Source organism: Caloenas nicobarica, chromosome 24 (assembly GCF_036013445.1).
Source record: "Caloenas nicobarica isolate bCalNic1 chromosome 24, bCalNic1.hap1, whole genome shotgun sequence".
Lineage (NCBI taxonomy): Eukaryota > Metazoa > Chordata > Aves > Columbiformes > Columbidae > Caloenas > Caloenas nicobarica.
This window is the reverse complement of record NC_088268.1, coordinates 3,646,372-3,664,149: the sequence shown is the minus strand read 5'-3', so window position 1 is coordinate 3,664,149 and position 17,778 is coordinate 3,646,372. Positions and strand designations below refer to the sequence as shown.

At 55.2% G+C, this 17,778-nt stretch overlaps 1 protein-coding gene across 1 annotated transcript; it reads left to right on the top strand.

Moving 5' to 3' along the window:
- The first annotated feature begins 1,081 nt into the window (after positions 1-1,081).
- Positions 1,082-16,994, top strand: RND2 (Rho family GTPase 2). The gene is made up of 5 exons (XM_065651119.1): positions 1,082-1,191; positions 1,285-1,372; positions 12,766-12,875; positions 15,112-15,246; positions 15,675-16,994. The coding sequence occupies exons 1-5, from the start codon at positions 1,090-1,092 to the stop codon at positions 15,921-15,923; spliced, it is 684 nt and encodes a 227-aa protein (XP_065507191.1). The 5' UTR covers positions 1,082-1,089; the 3' UTR covers positions 15,924-16,994.
- Positions 16,995-17,778: the final 784 nt, after the last annotated feature.

Genomic DNA, 17,778 nt, shown 5'->3' with positions numbered 1-17,778 from the left:
TCCATTCCTTCAGACTTGCTTTGTCTTCATTGTCTCTATTTTTACTGCATTCTGTGACAGACAGCTTGTCTCTGACAGATGCAAGTTTGCCATTACGGTAAATCTTTCTGCAGTATGGCCAGCAAAATATTAGTAGTAAGGGAGACTTCCATTTTTCAATAATTCTGCTAATTAAAATCACTGCCTGTCATTTATAGATGCACTGTCTGTACTTGGGGAAGAATGGAAAATAGAAATAGCTGCCCTGTGCAGCCAGGCCTGGGGTGGTGCAGCCTGTACAAAAGATGGGGCTCCTGCCCTCGCTGATATAATATAGAATCACAGGATGGTTTGGGTTGAAGGACCTTCCCAGCTCCCCCAGTGCCCCCCCTGCCACGAGCAGGGACATCTGCACCAGCTCAGGTTGCTCAGAGCCCCGTCCAGCCTGGCCTGGGATGTCTCCAGGGATGGTTCAGCCACCACCTCTCTGGCCAACCTGGGCCAGGCTCTCACCACCCTCAGGGCCAACAATTTATTCCTTATATATAGTCACATACGTTGGAGATACGGGATTCTTAAAACACGTAGAGCTGGCTAAAATGCTGGGCATTCCCATTTCTGCCAAATTCCTCATGGGAACAAGTCCCGCTCCTTTAGCGGTGCCAGGGCTGGAACGCCCCGGTGGGAACGCGCAGGGAACCGGGCAGGGACCGGCAGCCGCTGCGGGCTGTTGCCGCTCCCGCCGCCCGGGAGCCGAGCCCTCGGTACCGCTGTCAGAAGGCAGAAGGGCTCCGGTCGCCCCGGGGCTCCGCGCCGAACCCTCCTCCCGTGATGCGGCGGGAGGTGCCGGGCCGGGGGCGACCGTGCCGGGTCCCGGGAGAAGCCCCGCTCCGGAACCTCACACCGTGCCCGGGGATGTCGCGACAAACCGCCGGTGGGGACGCCCCGAGGGGGCGGCTCCCGGGGCCGCGGCCGGGGGCGGCCGTAGCTGCTCGGCCCTGCCCAGCGCCGGCTCCGCTCCGCGCCTGGTTGGTGCCGTCGGGGCCGGGGGCGCGGCCAGGCCGGGGCCGGCCCGGTAAAGCGGCGGCGCGGCCGGCGCGGCCCCGCATCATGGAGGGACACCTGGCTCGCTGCAAGATCGTGGTGGTGGGGGACACGCAGTGCGGCAAGACGGCGCTGCTCCACGTCTTCGCCAAGGACTGCTACCCCGAGGTGCGGCGGGGGCGGCGGGCGGGGGCGGCTCGGCTGGGCTCGGCTCGGCTCGGCCGGGCTGGGCTCACCTCTCCCCTCCGTTCCCCCCTCTAGAGCTACGTGCCCACCGTTTTCGAGAACTACACGGCCAGCTTCGAGATCGACAAGCAGCGCACCGAGCTCAACATGTGGGACACCTCAGGTGAACCCGAGGCGGGGACTGTGCGGGGGGGTGCGGCGGGGCCGGGGCTCGTTTCTCCGGTCGGGGTTCTCCTCCGGGCCGGGTTGGGGCTGGAGCAGCGGCCCCCCCGCCATCCAGCGGCTTGCGAGCTCCCCGGCCGGGTCCCGGGCAGCCCCCGCCGCCGCGCCGGGGGGATGCCGGCTGCCGCCGGGGGGATGCCGGCTGCCGCCGCGCTGCGCGGTCGGATCCCTCCCGGTGCCCCCAAGCCTGTGCGGTACGATCGGGTCCCCTCTCCTGCAGCCTGTGCGATGCTGTCGGGTCCCCTTTGGTCCCCCCCAGCCTGTTCGGTGCAGTCTGGTTCCTTTTGGTCCCCCCCATCCTGTTCGGTCCCCTCTTGTCCCCCTGCAACCTGTTCGGTGCGGTCTGGTCCCCCACCATCCTGTTTGGTGTGGTCTGGTCCCCCCAGCCTGCGCGGTCTCCAGGTGCAGCCCCACGCTGCCTTTCGGTGCTGCATTGGCGTTCGAGCGTCTCCATCCGTGCCCGTGCAGGAACACAGCCCAGTAACGACAGAACCAGTTGTGGGGTGCGAGGTGAGGCCCAGGAGGAACGGGGAAGAGGTGAGGTGCAGCTTGAGAAGAGAGACCTCACCTTGGAGAGGAATGCGCTGTGGGAACGCGCTGTCCTTTCATCACTCTGCGACAGAGCCTCTGGGGTTGCTTGGTTTGGGTTTTGTGTGGTTTTCTTTTTTGGTTTGGTTTTGCCTCTTGGTGTCCTCAGTCGTGATTCTGCATGAAGCTGTAGGTGCAGCTGTCCCCAGCACACCAAGACCCTTCCCAAACTTCATGCTGTCTGTCCATGGAGGTGTGAATTGCAAGTGAGAGCTAATAAAAATATTAGCATCCAGCAAAGGTCATATGCACCTTTTAATTTACCTCTGACAACCTTTTTGGACTGCTGTGTACACGGGGTGCAGCTGAACACTGTGCTCTGTCACTGTACATACATCACAGGCTTGCTGATGCTCTTTCCCCATAATTTCTGGAGTCCTTATGACAAATGAAGTCCTCTCAGTGTCCAAGGGCAATAGTAAATTAAAATGTGAGCTAGGATTTTCTTTGCTCTTGTACACTCAAATTCCGTGCTGTAATTTTACATCTATCAACTTACAGCTGTAAAATCAGCCTAGAGTAGTGGCTTTACCGAGTCTTGGACTAGCTCTAACAGAAAATATGTTTGAGGCTGTTCTGGAGCTCCATCACCCTCTGGCTGGAGGGGTTTCTAAATCCTGGACTTCTGCAGCCTGTGAAAAGGGTTTGGGTGGGGAATCTTTATTAGGCACTGAGCAGCTTTGCTCTGAGCATCTGAATTTGACATGAAAAACTTCACCTTTTGAGGATGCAGAAGCATGTTTGATACATTGTCTGCTTTTTAGGAATTCTCCAGAATGTTTAGCTTTAATCTTACAAATGCTAAAAGGACACGATAAAAAGTCTTTAAAGCTGTGTATATCTGTCTGATACCTGCATCTGATGCTGTTACACATTCATTTTTACTCTTTTCAACAAAAGATACATTTGTCTAATGTTTATCTCTATAACCAAGAGGAAATGGACTTTGATTCTTTGTCCCTTCTCCTTATGGAAAATGTAAGACCTTTTTAACAGCTGTGTTGTAGATAGAGTTCGCTAGATAGTTTTCCAGATAAACTGCCTTCTGTTGCAGCTTTGATTTGAAATACACAGGAGCAAGTTCTTCAACAAACAACCCTACAAAGCAATACACAGCAATTTTCCTTAGTAATCAAACTGATATTTTTTAGCTGTAGACTGCAAGCTGCTGTTGAATTTCCACTACCCTTCGGAGACACTTGTAAATAGGAGCTTTGGTAAAAAGAAGTTTGGCACAATAGTGAATTGAACCAGCTGAGCTGAAGGGGTTGAGAGTGGCTAATTGCAGAATGACAGGCACTGGGGTGCACTTTCTCGTGTCTCTGCGCTACCTCCTGTCTCTTTTAAGCAGCTTCGCATGCAGGAGTTTATTGTTCATGATAAATTCCATCCCAGCAAGAGTGGGAAAGGAGGTGCTGGGAAACTGCTCCCCTCCTCCTGTCAAGGTCACCCTTTATATTTTAAGCACTCGCCATCTCTTAGATAAGTAGTTGGAACTGAAGGTCTCCTCCTGAAATCAGAAGAAACCTGGACGGAGGAGCTGACTATTGATTTTTTTTAAAAAATTTTATTTTTTATTCCCAGCCAGTAGTTAGTTGTGAAAGTGGTCCGAGAGTCTGGAAGCTGTGCAGCTGAGCATCACCCAGCAAAGGATGTTGGGGTAAGAGCAGTTTCCCTGGAAAACTCCCTTTATTGCGACCCAGCACAGTCACAGCCTACCTGGCTGCTCAGAAATCCTGGATAATCTCTGTACAAACTGGGATGTTGTACTGGGACCTCAGATTGCCTTTAAATGGCTTTTAACCCGTTGTCCATTGATTAGTTTCTCTGAGGCTGGAGGGTGACTCGGGTGAGTTTCCAGCACGGAGAGTCCTGCACGAGGATGAAATCTGTGCTGCTCAGGGCAAGTGCAAGGACTCCACACTGCCCGAAGTGCCTTAGATCTACCTACCAGGGACACGGTGCTTTTCTGCCCTTCGTGCTCCCATTCCGGCAAATTCTTTCTCTGCTGCCTGTTGGCCAAACGCGCTCGGCACAGACACAAACTCCTCTGCGTGGCGCCGGTATCTTGTGGCAAGGGGGAAACTCCTGTTCGACGAGATGCCTGCTGGCTTGGGAATGCTGTTCCCAAAGGGCTGGGTGCCTCCCAGACCCCTCGGGAAGAGCTTTCATCCTCGCGGCCAAGGGCAGGAAGGGCGGATGGGTTTGCGATCACTTTGCAAAGAGTAGGCGAGTTTCATTTCCGTGGTTCAGAGGCGTGAAAGGGAGCACAGGTACCACGGGGTGTGCACCGGGCAGGGAGGTTTTCCCCAGCAATGTGGTGGCTGCGTTCCCCGTGGGATCAGGGGCTCTCTGTGGGTCTGGGAGGTCTCACCGGAGCGGAGCCGCTGTGATGCTCAGCAGATCTCCGGTCTGTCCAACCCCTCCAGGGATGGTGACTCCAGCACTGCCCTGGGCAGCCTGTTCCAATGCCCCACAGCCCTTTGGGGAAGAAATTGTTCCCCAGATCCAACCTCAGCCTCCCCTGGCGCAACTTGAGGCCGTTTCCTCTGCTCCTGGCGCTTGTTCCTGGGGAGCAGAGCCCGACCCCCCCCGGCTCCCAGCTCCTTTCAGGCAGGTCAGAGATCAGAAGGTCTCCCCTCAGCTCCTGTTCTCCAGCTGAACCCCCAGCTCCCTCAGCCGCTCCCATCACCCTTGTGCTCCAGCCCCTCACCAGCTCCGTTCCCTTCTCTCAACTCGCTCCAGCACCTCAAGGGCTTTCTTGGCGTGAGGGGCCCAAAACTGACCCCAACGTATCTTTGCACCCCTCTGTGCTGCCGTGCACAACCGGGGAGTTGCGCGGCTGATGTTCCTTTGCTGGGGCTTCTCTCTCTGAAGCAGATGTGCTTTCAAGACAAGAATAACATTGTGAGTTGCGAATCCCCCTCCGCCTCCCTCTTAGCCTGTACTCAGCAAACAGTCTGCCTTGGTACGGCCTGTGTGGGAACCTCCAGGCTGCGATAACTGATCCTTCTTCAGGGGAACCACCGAGGAATGTTGATGAGATTAGAGAGCTGAAAGGGGCCGAGTTTAACCACAGCATCTCCATGGATGCTGAGCCCGGCTGTGCCCGGATTCCCAGCGTGCGGCTCCGGGATTGCCATGGCCGCCCCTTCCAAAGTGCAAGTTCTGTCTTGGGAAGAGTTCAATGCCACTTGCACTTTGAGGCAGCAAAAAAACCCCGTGGAGCTGCCCTTTCCAGACCAAAATAGCTCCTCCCATGCTCTCTGTTGAGGCTGGGAGCCTGAAACCAGCATACTTGTGTTCTGCCTCAGCACAAATACGTAGTTAAGCCTAAAAATATGCGCAGCTGGGTCACATTCTCAGGCAGGTCAGCAACCAGTCAGACAGAAGTTTCAGGAGTTGCAGCAGAAACAGCAGCAGAGATGCTTATGCTGGAGCGATTGGAGGATGGAGGTGACATGCCGTGACATGCCGTGACGTGACAGCCCTGGAGGATGGTCTGGCATGGCGTGGGGTTGCTGCGATGCTGTGTGGCTTGGGGATGGAGGTCACTCGTCCCGCAGCAAGGGCAGCATGTCCTGTGGCAGCGCCTGTCCTCTCTCCTCGATGGATCTGCAGGATGTCCCGAGGGATGCTGAGCAGGAATGATGCCGTAGCTGCTGTGACCTTGTAGGCAGGACAGGGCTTTCCGTGGAGTGGGTTTGTCCCCGGCTGCGATGCACACCCCTTTTCTGGAGCACGGGGGTGATCTACTCTCTCCTGGGGACAAGGACAGCAGCGCTCTGCTCTTCGCATTCCTCTGTCAGTCTGGCTGCTCTATGGCATCCAGGGCACCTCCTGATGCCACTTTGGCACATGTTTAGGGCAAGTGGAAGCTGATTATTGAGGCAGTTGCATCAATAAATCTGCAGAAGCTCTTTGGAGTGGGACAGTCCTGCCCCATCCGCTGCCTGCAACGCCTTTCTGACAGACACCACCCAGTGTGGGGCCAGGAGTGTCCTGTCACCCCACCAAACAGCGCTACCGTGCCTTGGGATGGCTGGTGGGGACGGTGGGAGGTTTTGTGGGAGCAAGAGCTCTGAAGGAACCGGTTGGCGTGTGCCCCGGGCTCTGTGCGGGCGGTGAGGACATGGCTGCAGCTTCTCTTTTGCCCCAGCTTCTGAAGATTAAAATCTCCACTCAATTAAACTTCACAAGCGTACAGGCCCAGCCTTCCCTGTGGGGAGAAACCTTATCTGGTAGCCGAGCAGGCAGGGAGGGATCTGCTGCTTATGCACAGCAAACCTGAAATGTGCAACATTGCATAATGCTAATTGTGCTCGTTCAGCCCTCGGACGTGTTCCCCAGAGCCGGAGGGGAATCCGTTGCCACTCCTAGTCCTTGTTGTAGCCCGTAGAAAGGATGACGGGCAGGTTGTGGCAATGCCAGCTGCCCTTGTGACATGGCGAGAGTGCCAGGAAGGGACTTCTGCCTCCCATTTGTCTCCCTTGTCAGCTGCCACAGGCGTGATTTCCAGCATCCTTGGGAGAAGCTACTTGGGCTCCAGCCCTCCCATCCCAGCCATGGGGTGATGCTCCCCCAGGGATGTCAGCAGGGACGTTGACAAGGAGCTTCCAGAGCTGCTCCCCAATTGCCAGAGTGGGGTTTGCATCTGAGCAAGCTCCTCCGTGAGCTGCAAATGTGAGACGGGGCACGGGATCTGGGTGAGACCGAAGTGCCCTGTGCCTGCTGAGCCGGGGATTCTTCTGCTGGTAAATCCAGCAGAACAACCTCCTCCCGAGGGACAGGTTTCCAGTAATAAGACCTGGAGTGGGGCCCAGAAATGCCACCTCAGCCCGTGCAGAGACCATTCCCTCCATCCTCAACGTGTCCGTCCGGAAGGTATGCCAGCTGGGCTGGTTAGTAATTTACTCATTTTTGTACGTGCATCGTAAGAATTAGGGAGCAGAGGTTAATTGTCCGAGCTGATTAGCTGTTGTTTTGGTCATGCACTTTCCCGATGAATATTGCTGCAGTTTATCAATTTTCAAACAAATAAACAAAAATCCTCTGATTCTCTTTCAGGAGAGAGGGTCTGATTTCACACGGGGAGGATGAAGTTGGTCTCTGAACCCCTGATGGTTCAGATCATCGTCTCCCTGATGCGCAGCTCTGGGAGGGTGCAATACCGAATTCCCCCGTCTCCCGTTTATAGAGCCCATCAGCACTAATGATACAGGGAACGAGGAGAGCATTTGCATATTCTGGTCTGTCCTATGCCAGACACACCAAGCTGTTGCTATTGAGAAACGTCTTGGGGGTTGTGTGAGCAGGATGCACCCTCGGAAAGCCCAGGACACTGATGCTGGAGCATGTGTGAAGAAAAATTTCCTTCCTAGTCTGTCCCCGGTAGGATAAAGGGACTGGGCATGACCTTTGAGGCTGTTTAACTGCTGCTCTTCATGTTCCCCGAGGCTGAATTCCTCTGCCATTGTGTCCCTGAGCTGATTTCCCCTTTTTTTTCCTAGCAGTGGGAAATATTTGAGGGTGACTCGGTGCCCTCTGGGTGCATCTGCAGAGGAAATGGCAGCTCTGGAGCGTCCTGGATGGCTCAGAAAACCAGCTGAGATTTTTGCGGGCTCACCATGGGGACAGGCCTGGCCTCTGTACCGGGGTGTCTGGGACAGCTGCCACTTCTGCCTTTTCATTCAGGGCCAGGTTTTCAATCCAGCATTTTTATCCTTTCCCCTTGCTGGGCCCTGGGAGCAGACAATAGCCGGGCTGTAACAGGGAATTTCTGCCTTTTTCATGCAAATAGCTGCCTGCATTGGCAGAACCTGTTCAAAGCCTCACCCTGGAGCTGGGGCTCTGGGATTTGGGGCAGGGGTGGGGGGCACCCACCTTATTCAGTCCTCATCCCCAGCTCTCTGCATCACCGCAGTCCAATCCAGGAGCAGCACGTCTGTGAATTGGACTGAGATTTCATTTTCAATCTCAAAGGTGCGATATAAATAAAATATATTATTATTATTATTAACACCTTCATCATCGTCTGCCCTGGCAGAGGAACAACTAATCATGAAAGCCATTACATTCACTGGCACCTCATGTAATATTAACCAGGTCTGGAGCACTCGTGCGGGGAAAGCTTGTGGTGATTGAAGATGAGCATCCTCCTCCCACACCAGATCCCTGCTCAGAGGGACCCCTGCCCAGCTTAGGGAGGCAAGAAGGGGGCTCATAGAATCGGAGAATATCACGAGTTGGAAGGGACCCATAAGGATCATCAAGTCCAACTCCCTGCTCCTTGCAGGGCAACCTAAAACTAAACCATATGACTAAGAGCATCAGAACCGTCCCTCTGCACACAGGGCAGTCACTCAGATAAATTTCTCTGCAACAAAAAGCCACTTGGAGCTGTGAATTCAGCTCCAGAAAGGTCTGGTTAAGCTCAGGAAGGGTGTGCTGGTGCACAGCAGCTCTGCAGGGTTTGAGCCCCCACTTTGGGAAGTGCTGGAGGGTGGGCGAAGCTCGGTGAAGGGTGATTTGGACCCGCAGCAGCAGAGGGGACAGTGTCCATGTGTCTGATCCTGGTACCAGGTTCTTGCCGTGCATGGGGAGAGGATGCTGAGACAGCTGCACCTTGGTCCTGCTTTGATAGGTTTGTCCTCCAGCTGAACCGATGGTGGGATGTGTCTAGCAAAGAAAACACCCTCTGTAGTCTCCAAAGGCCACTTTTTGTCCGGCACCGCTGTGCAGGGAGGGAACCCGAAGCTCTTCTTGTCGCTGCAGCGCTCTAGAAAGCCGGGATGAATTTCTGCGTCATTCCATGAAGGATGTTCTTGGCTGTCCCTGCAGAAAGCAGCATGTGCCGCAGCGTTGCTGGGTCTACGGGGAGAGTTTACAGCGAGCCCTGCGAGACAAGCGCGATGCTGAAAAATTTAGGTCTTGGCAGTGCTGGTCTGTGTTTCAAGCCAGAGCTGGCTGGGGCTGCAGGAGCCCCTTGCAGAGCAGATCGTGGCCCTGCATGCAGATTTGCTTTCCTGGTTTGTAATGTGCTATTGTTGGATGGAGGGTGCCCGTGCGAGGAGGCTCATTATCTCTCAGAACAGCTAATAAGGAACAAATGAAGATTAACACTTAAGTTGGTGTAGATGAAACAGCACATTTCAGTCCCTTGCCCCAGAGTGGCATCTCTGAGTCACGGTGCCATGGGGGGGCTGCCAAGTGATGAGAGGAGCTACTCAGGGCTGTATCCACCCCAGTATTTCAGACACAACCACGTGGATTTTATTTTTAAGCTGGTTTTTGGCTTGCTCCCATTTTCTCTTTAATCGTGAACAGCTGCACATAGGTCCTGTTTCTTGCAAACCTGGGTGCCAAGCGGAGAATGACTCAGGCAGCGAGGGAAGGCTGGGTCTGCAGACACACAAGCCTTGGGGGTGGATGTGTTTGGAAGTGCCAGACTTGGGGTCTCCAGGGTGTATTCCTGGAGTAGCTGAGAGGTGCTGAGTGCTCAGAATCAATAAAACTGAGGACCTAGAGTTGAGGGAACTGAGGCTTTTTGTGTTTGGGATTTTTCTTTACTTCTTGTACTCAATGAGAAAGTAAGAGCTGGAAAGAGTAATCCCCCAAACAGAATTTCCGCATTCAGTAGAGACATCTCCAAAGAAAGCTGGAGGTTACCTAAGTTGGGAGCTCTCCTGCCCTGTGGGGCAGTGCTGACCATCAGCTCCATCGCCCTCCAGGGGTGGGGACAGAAGCTGCTGCGCTGGCTGGTGCCCAGAGAGGTGGTGGCTGAACCATCCCTGGAGACATCCCAGGCCAGGCCGGACGGGGCTCTGAGCAACCGGAGCTGGTGCAGATGTCCCTGCTCATGGCAGGGGTGGGAATGGATGAGCTGGGAAGGTCCCTTCAACCCAAACTATGCTGTGATTCTGCCCGCTGCCAGAGCAGCTGGTGAGCTGAACTCACAGCGAAGGTGCCAGGGGCTGCTCCTGCGCTTTGGAGTTGGAGCAGAAAGTTAATGAATATGAAGGCAATTTTGATGTTGTTAAGAAAATGAGGATCCTGACCTAGCGCATCCCTTACCTCGCCTCCTCCTGCCAGCACGGGGCACTTTGCTCCTGTGGTCCCAGGGGGTGACAGCCCCATCCCTGGCACTGTAGTGGGGACAATGGTGGTTCAGTGGGGATGATGGTGGTTCTGCGGGATGGAGGGGCTGCAGCTCTCCCGGAGATGCTGGCTGGCTGCGGAAGGGAGCAGCAGGTTGCTATGATACAGTTCGCTGTGGCAATGTCTGTGCTGAATGGAGCCAAAACCACCTCTACAAAAGGAGCATTCCTGGGCTGGGAGGGGGCAGATTTATCTGCAGTGTTTATGTAAAGCTGAGGAGCTGCAGGGAGAGGATGCGTGTGGGAACGATTTCCTCTGGTGTGTGCGGGGGGGCCCTTGTCTGGAAGGACGTGCCCTTATGTGCATGGGGGAGCGGGCACGGCTGGGAGAAAGGACCCGGCAAATCCAAACATGCAGATCAGTGCTGGACCTCACATCCCATCCAGGAAACTCTGGAGACATCAAACCCACCTGGACGTGACCCTGTGTGATCTGCTCTGGTGCCCCTGCGTGAGCAGGGCTGGGCTGGGGATCTACAGGGGTCCCTGCAACCCCAACCACCCCGGGGTTCTGTGATTCTGTGAAATCCCCACCAGGCACAAGGCTCAAAACTCAGTTCAAAGGGGAGCTCAGCAAGCTCGGTGCTGCCTTCAAACGTGGCCTCGTCCTCAGCAGGCACTGGGTCACCTCGCTGGGCTGCCAGAACGTGGTGGGGAGCGGTTCAGTGGCACCAGCTCTGCCAGCCGTGAACTGGAGCAGCTTTTAAGCCCGAAGCGAGGTCAGAAATCTCCATGCCTGGGACACAGGGTGGCCCTGGCTCTCTTGTGTGCCAGCCTGTGTCCCCTGTCCCCAGCGCTGGCCAAGGCACCGCGGGGAATGGCTCCTTTCCATGCAGGGAACGTGACTTTCCCTCTAGGAAGAGCGGAGCTCTGCAGAGATCAGGGTCTGTGCTGGATCCCAACTGCGTCTCTTCCCGGTGATTTTGCAGGGACAGAGACCTGGGCTGTGACCTGTCTCACTGATGGGAGCCGGGGGTGCAGGTGCCTTTGCTGTCTGTACGAGCTGGAGATACCCAGAGATGATTTTGCTGCAAATCCAAATGCACATCGAATCCCGGGGGGCCTGTGAGCTGGTGTCAAGAGGAGGGTGGGTGACTGGTGTCCGGAGCATTTGGGGACACGTCTCAGCCCGGGTGGGCTCTGGGCTGAGGAAGAAGCGGTCATGGCCGTGTCTGCTCTCCTGGATGAGTCTTGCAGAGGGATCTGGGGTGTTTGCAAAGCACTTGGTGTGCAGAGCTGTGCTGGGGGGTCTGCGTCCCCTCCCTGCTTCACATCACTCGTGAGCCCCCATGCAGACCAGAGCCCCAGCGGAGAATCAGCCAGTTCTCCTCTCGCGCTCATCCCAGGCAGATTCCCATCCTCCCGGAAACATAAGCCGCTGTCATCCATAATTCATCAGGTGCTGAACTTCATCGAGGAGCCACCCGACACCCTGGCTGTGTCCTCCACCCTCCTCCCGGGTGGGAAAGCGCCGGGTCCGGGTGTCCCGAGGGGCCAGGGCAGGAAACGCGTCCGGTTTCCTTGGCCTCGGGGTGGCCGATCCTTCTTTCGGAGAAGGCAAATTCAACAAGGGCTCTGGTGTCTCTGCTTCCCCTCTTCATAAATAAACATCTGCTTCTCATCCCTCCAGGAAGTTTAAGCCATTGTAAAGCCAAATATAAAACCGAAACGGTGGTTTTAAGTAGCAATGAGCTGATTGCTCCATTACTGTTTACTGAGGCATCTACAATCGCACACAGAATGCACCTCAAATAAAAAACCATCATGGGACAATGAGTTTAATGCCCGAAATTTGCTTAGAAGGTGTGTGTGTGCGTGCATGTGTGTGTGCGGCAGAAGCTGTGCAGAATTTGGGCTGGGCTCTCTGCCTGCTCATTGAGAAACCCTGCAGAATGCAGAATCATCCCCTCCAGTTTAGAGCTTGTTCGCCAAATCCTGTCACATCTCTTATGTACCCAAAAGAATCCGTCTGACTTTTCCCAGCACAAATCCAGAGCAAAAGGCAATGCTTTTTTTTTTTTTTTTCATACCTGTCTTGAAATCTTACAATCTATGTGAGGAAACTCTCCGCATAGAGATAGCAAGAGAGCATAAAAAATAGCAGCAGCATTCCTTGGCTTGTCTCAGCCACACCTTTCCACCATTAACTGCATGACAAATAATGGGATATATAGAGGAATGTGCTGCTCTGTGGTATCACAGCCCTTCCGAGCTCCCTCCTCTGCCACGAGCCAGCACAGCCCCACCGCCTCTTGCCAGATGCCTATTAGGGAGGGAGAGGGATGCAAAACTTGCATTTATTTCCACGCTGCAATGTAAGAGCACAAGGACAAAACCTCTGGCTTCTGCGTCGAAACAAAAGGAACCAAATCCTCTGCAAAGCAAACTGCTGAACCTAATGGTGTTGGTCAAAAGCTTGGGTTGACATCCTTTATCTCTGAATGGAGCGGTTTGTGTCGTGTGGTGATGTCTCCGGTTCTTACTGGAATTAAGGAGAGGGCTGGGGGGTCCCAGCCTTCCCATTTGGCGATGGAACAGTCGGTGGGGTGAGACTTTCTGCTCACTGGTCTCCTCCCGCTCCTCTCTGCAGGCTCGGCGTATTACGATAACGTCCGTCCCTTGGCCTACCCGGACTCGGACGCTGTGCTCATCTGCTTTGACATCAGCCGCCCGGAGACCCTGGACAGTGTGCTCAAGAAGGTGAGTGCCCGATGGGCGAGACGGGTCCTCTGAGCTGCCCTGGGGTCCCTGGTCCCTTGGGGCTCAAAGCTCTGGCCCTGTGGCCAAGCCTTGGCTGGAGTTTGTGTGCTCAGGTGAGGATGGTCATGCTCAGGTGAGGATGGTCGTGCTCAGATGGGGATGGTTGTGCTCAGGTGAGGATGGTTGTGCTCAGATGGGGATGGTTGTGCTCAGATGAGGATGGTGCTGCCCAGGTGAGGATGGTGGTGCTCAGATGGGGATGGTGGCGCCCAGGTGAGGATGGTGGTGCTCAGATGGGGATGGTCATGCTCAGGTGAGGATGGTCGTGCTCAGGTGAGGATGGTCGTGCTCAGATGGGGATGCTTGTGCTCAGATGAGGATGGTGCTGCCCAGGTGAGGATGGTTGTGCTCAGATGGGGATGGTCATGCTCAGGTGAGGATGGTCGTGCTCAGGTGAGGATGGTCGTGCTCAGATGGGGATGCTTGTGCTCAGATGAGGATGGTGCTGCCCAGGTGAGGATGGTGGTGCTCAGATGGGGATGGTGGTGCCCAGGTGAGGATGGTCATGCTCAGGTGAGGATGGTCGTGCTCAGATGGGGATGGTCGTGCTCAGATGGGGATGGTCATGCTCAGATGGGGATGGCTGTGCTCAGGTGAGGATGGTGGTGCTCAGATAGGGATGGTTGTGCTCAGGTGAGGATGGTGGTGCTCAGATGGGGATGGTTGTGCTCAGGTGAGGATGGTGGTGCTCAGATGGGGATGGTTGTGCTCTCCCCGCTGTGCAGCAAAGCTGCAGAGCTCACTGCCAGCTGCAGCCTCTCCCAGCGGCGAGTCTTGGCTGACACCTCGTTTGTGAAGCTCTCTGAGACACTGAGGCGTGAAAAGCCACTGCAGAACAGTGATTCCTGTCGCTGTTCTCCCCAGTGAGCCCCAGGCTGCCGGGGCAGGACCGGCCACTGTCTGAACAAGTCCCATTGTGCCGACTGCCCTCTTGGCCTCTCCACATCTTGCCAAATGTTGTGCTGAAGCAAGTGCCTCTTACTCAGCTGCTGGGAGGGCTGAGAAGTGGGTCTGTGTCTCAGAAGTGTCCTGGTGAGGGGACAAAGACCCTTCAGAGAACGTGGTCAATGGCTCAGTGTCTGTTTCCGAGGCAGATCCAAACGTGCCGGGTGGAGGGAGGCGGGTTTCACGTGGACTGAAAGAATTCCCTGCTCAGCTTGGGTGTCAGCAGAATAATAATGCAAGCAAATCGGTTGTACCTTAATGGGATGCAAAACCATCAATAATTAGATGGGGCTGGGATTTATTTATTTCTCTCCGCACACTCTTGAAGTGAGACCGCGCTGCTCAGTGCACGGCGTTCTCTGTGCAGCCTTGCAGATGCTGTGAGTACTGTTAGGGAATGTTTTTTTGATATGGTGACTTAAAATAAACCCTAAATCACAGGGGATTTCTTAAGTGCCTCTGAGTAGATGCCTTGTTTCCTTTGGTGCAGGCTTGCAGCCTACAGAGGTGAGGAAAATTCTTAAGACACCATGAAGTTGAAACGGGTTTTAGCTTTTGACAGCAGGCAAATAAGGAAAATAACCCTCCCTATCCAAGCCTCAGGCAAAAATGCTAATTCGGCAGAGGAAATCTTTATTATTGCTGCCCTTCTGATGCCTGGGCTGCCTGTACAGCATGTACGGTTGAAGGGAAGGAGCCATCCGAGCGAATGCGAACAAGCAGCTCTTCGTTTCGGACAAAGCAGGTTTTTGTGGGGTGGTGCTTTTGCTCTGACAAGTCTTGATAGCGCAGCAAATCTCAGGCTCCCCGAGGTGCCGGTGATGGGAGAAGAGGGTCCCACCTCTCTCCATAGACCAGAGAGCCCCGTGTGAGGTTCTCAGGACATGGGGCAGTGCCAGGGTTGGGTTAACGGTTGGACTCGACGATCTTGAGGGGCTTTTCCAACCACAATGATTCTATGATGCTATGGAGGTGTTCGGCTGTATGATGCTCTCCGGTAGGAAATAGTGGCACAATTCTCCTGTCCTTCCCTCCATGTCTGAAGGCTCTTGGCCTGGTTGGAAAGGAGCTGGGAGCGAGGAGCTGACACCCTGTGATAGCCCTTGTTGTTCCAACCTTCACCCTTTCTCAGGCCGCCTGCTGCCCAAATTACCTTGACGCGGAGGTGCCGCTGGGCATCTCGAAGTGTCTCGTACACATGAGCACCTTCTCCCTGTTGTTTGCTCCGCAGTGGCAAGGGGAAACGCAGGAGTTCTGCCCCAACGCGAAGATCGTCCTGGTTGGCTGCAAGCTGGACATGCGGACGGACTTAAACACGCTCCGGGAGCTTTCCAAGCAGCGCCTCATCCCCGTGACGCACGAGCAGGTGCGTTTGAGCAGCTGTGTCCGTGGGGCTCAGGGACGCGAAGTGGGGACTTTTCTGTAGGACCCGCCGGTACAACGAATCTCAGCCGGTCTCGCTCTGAAGCCGGTTTGATCTTGGCTCATGGTTATACAGAACAGGTCCCAGATGATGGGAGGGGTTGTCCAGGCCCTCAGCTGCAGGGGTGACGCCACATTAGTAAGTGCAAGCGATTCAGGGTCCATCACGCAGTAGCTCGGGAGGCCACCCTTAGGTCTGGTGCTCTCACAGACGTTTGCACTTCATTTACAGAGGTGAGGAGCAGATATTGTGGCCGAGCTGTGCCACGGTGCTCTGATAGACGGGGCTGACGGTGACGTGAAAGGATGCTCTTGCAAACCGCTGCTCTCCTAATTTTCTCCCCTTTCCCTCCCGCTCTCTCCGGACCGCAGGGCAGCGCGCTGGCGCGGCAGATCGGGGCGGTGGCGTACGCAGAGTGCTCCTCCAAGGTCTCGGAGAACAGCGTGCGGGACGTGTTTCACGTGACCACGCTCGCCTCGGTCAACAGGGTGCACAAGAACTTGAAGCGCAGCAACTCCAAGCGGGGACTGAAGCGGGCATCACAGATGCCCGGCAGGACGGACTTGCTGAACGACACAGAGATCAGGAAAGACCGAGCCAAGAGCTGCTCCGTCATGTGAAAAAAAAAACGGGCTGTAAATAACGTGTGCGTGTTGTCCATTTTGTACAGTAACTGGCTGAGACGAGGGCACGGTGCTGGCTGCAGGAGCCAGCCCGCCTTTCCAAAGCCTTTCCCTCGGTCTCTAGGGCTGAGCAAAGGTCCCGGCTGCAAACCGGGGTGCACGAGTTGTCCCCCCGCCGTGGAGACTTCTGGCTTGGTTGCTGCTGTGCGGATTGCTTGGGGTGAGGGAACCACTGGGCGGAGGAGCATTCAGGTGCTGGAAGGTCTGTGACTGGTGTGTGTCACCCTCCTGTCCCCATGGCTGTGTGGGGGCTTGGAGCAGGGGGTGGAATTGCTGTCAGCGGAGTGCGATCAGGAGAAGGTGTTCTAATCTTCCTTTAGAAGAGAAACAATGTTCGAGGTGGCGCTGCCTTCGGCTTGGCTGGACAGCAAGTCGCTGGGAGGGGAAGCATCCTGGGAAGGAACCTTAACGTATCGAGACACCACGGCAGTCCATCTCCTGCAAAGAAAACAGATAGGTGGCTCTTTACGCAGTGTTTTAGATGCTCGAACTCCATTTGAAATGCAGCAGAGCGGATCTGGCTCCGAGGGAGAGGTCTGTCCCGGTAGATGCATCCTGAGAATTGTGGTCCCCTCCAGCAAGCAAATGCCACTCGGGAGCTTGTGTCCCAGCCGCTCAGCCCGGTTCACCGTCCGACCGCTCCCCGGCTCAGGCAGCTGCGCTTCCCGGGAACATCGCTTCTGAAAACGCAGACTGCAATCGCTAGATATCCCGCTCTCCACCCATTTCCAGCTGCGGATTGTGTTGCATGGTGCTGTGTTTGTCCGGTACAGAGAACCAAAAAGATGATGCGCGTATCTGCGCCCCGTCTCGGGAGGGAAGGTTCTCCCCGCCCTGCTCTGCAGCCTCCTCCCAACACCTCTCATCGCTTCTGCTGCTGCTGCCCTCTCTAAATGCCTTTTGACTACAGTGTTATCCTTGACTTGATGTCACATAGACACTTTAAGGGAAAAAAAAGAATCTGCTCCATTGCCAGATCCAGCTGTGTCAGTGGGCTGCGGAAAACAAATAAACGTAATTGGAAAATGCACAGTGCTTGAGTCTGTTCGTTTTTAATAGCCAAACCAGGCATCCTCTCAAAATGTGTTGCTGCTGAACTCCTATTTGTGTCCTAATGTATCTCTCTAGCTCTTGAAATACACTCGCGCACACACTCGAGAGAAAAATGCGGAGGACTTAGCTGCATGTATTCATTTTGGAGCTGAAACACCTGCCTTGAATAACCTCCCGAGCCATCCTGAATCGCCGCGGAGCATTTGCAGGTTGTCTGCGCCTGATGCAATAGTCCGAGCTCAGGCCGGGGGGGTCAAGGTTAACAGGCTCAGGCGCAAACGCAAACTGACGTTCCTGAAGGGCTCCCCGAGCGTACTGGAAATGCGCGGAGACACGGCCGGGTCGCTGCTGACAAGCGGAGCTTTATAGAGCAAAAGCACGAGGCAGGAAAGAGCCCGACCTGTGCGACTCGGGGCCGGCAGCAATCGCAGCTCACGCAGGACGAAGGATGCTGGTGGTCCCTCTGAGCTCGGGGCGAGCAGCCCCTGCTCTGCGGCCGCTTCTCCGGTGGATCCGGTGCATATTTGCTCGATAAATGGGCAATAACAGGCTGCCCAGGGCAGTGCTGGAGTCACCATCCCTGGAGGGGTTGAGCAGACGGAGATGAGGTTCTCAGGGACACGGGGCAGTGCCGGGGCTGGGGAACGCTTGGACTCCACGATCTTCTCCAACCACCTCTCTGGGCAACCTGGGCCAGGGTCTCACCACCCTCACTGTGAAATTTTCTTCCTCGTGTCCG

Coding starts and splice junctions, on each gene's coding strand:
- RND2 (XM_065651119.1), top strand. CDS start 1,090: ATGGAGGGACACCTGGCTCGCTGCAAGATCGTGGTGGTGGGGGACACG. Junction 1,192..1,284: donor CCAAGGACTGCTACCCCGAG/GTGCGGCGGGGG, acceptor TCCCCCCTCTAG/AGCTACGTGCCCACCGTTTT. Junction 12,876..15,111: donor TGGACAGTGTGCTCAAGAAG/GTGAGTGCCCGA, acceptor TTTGCTCCGCAG/TGGCAAGGGGAAACGCAGGA.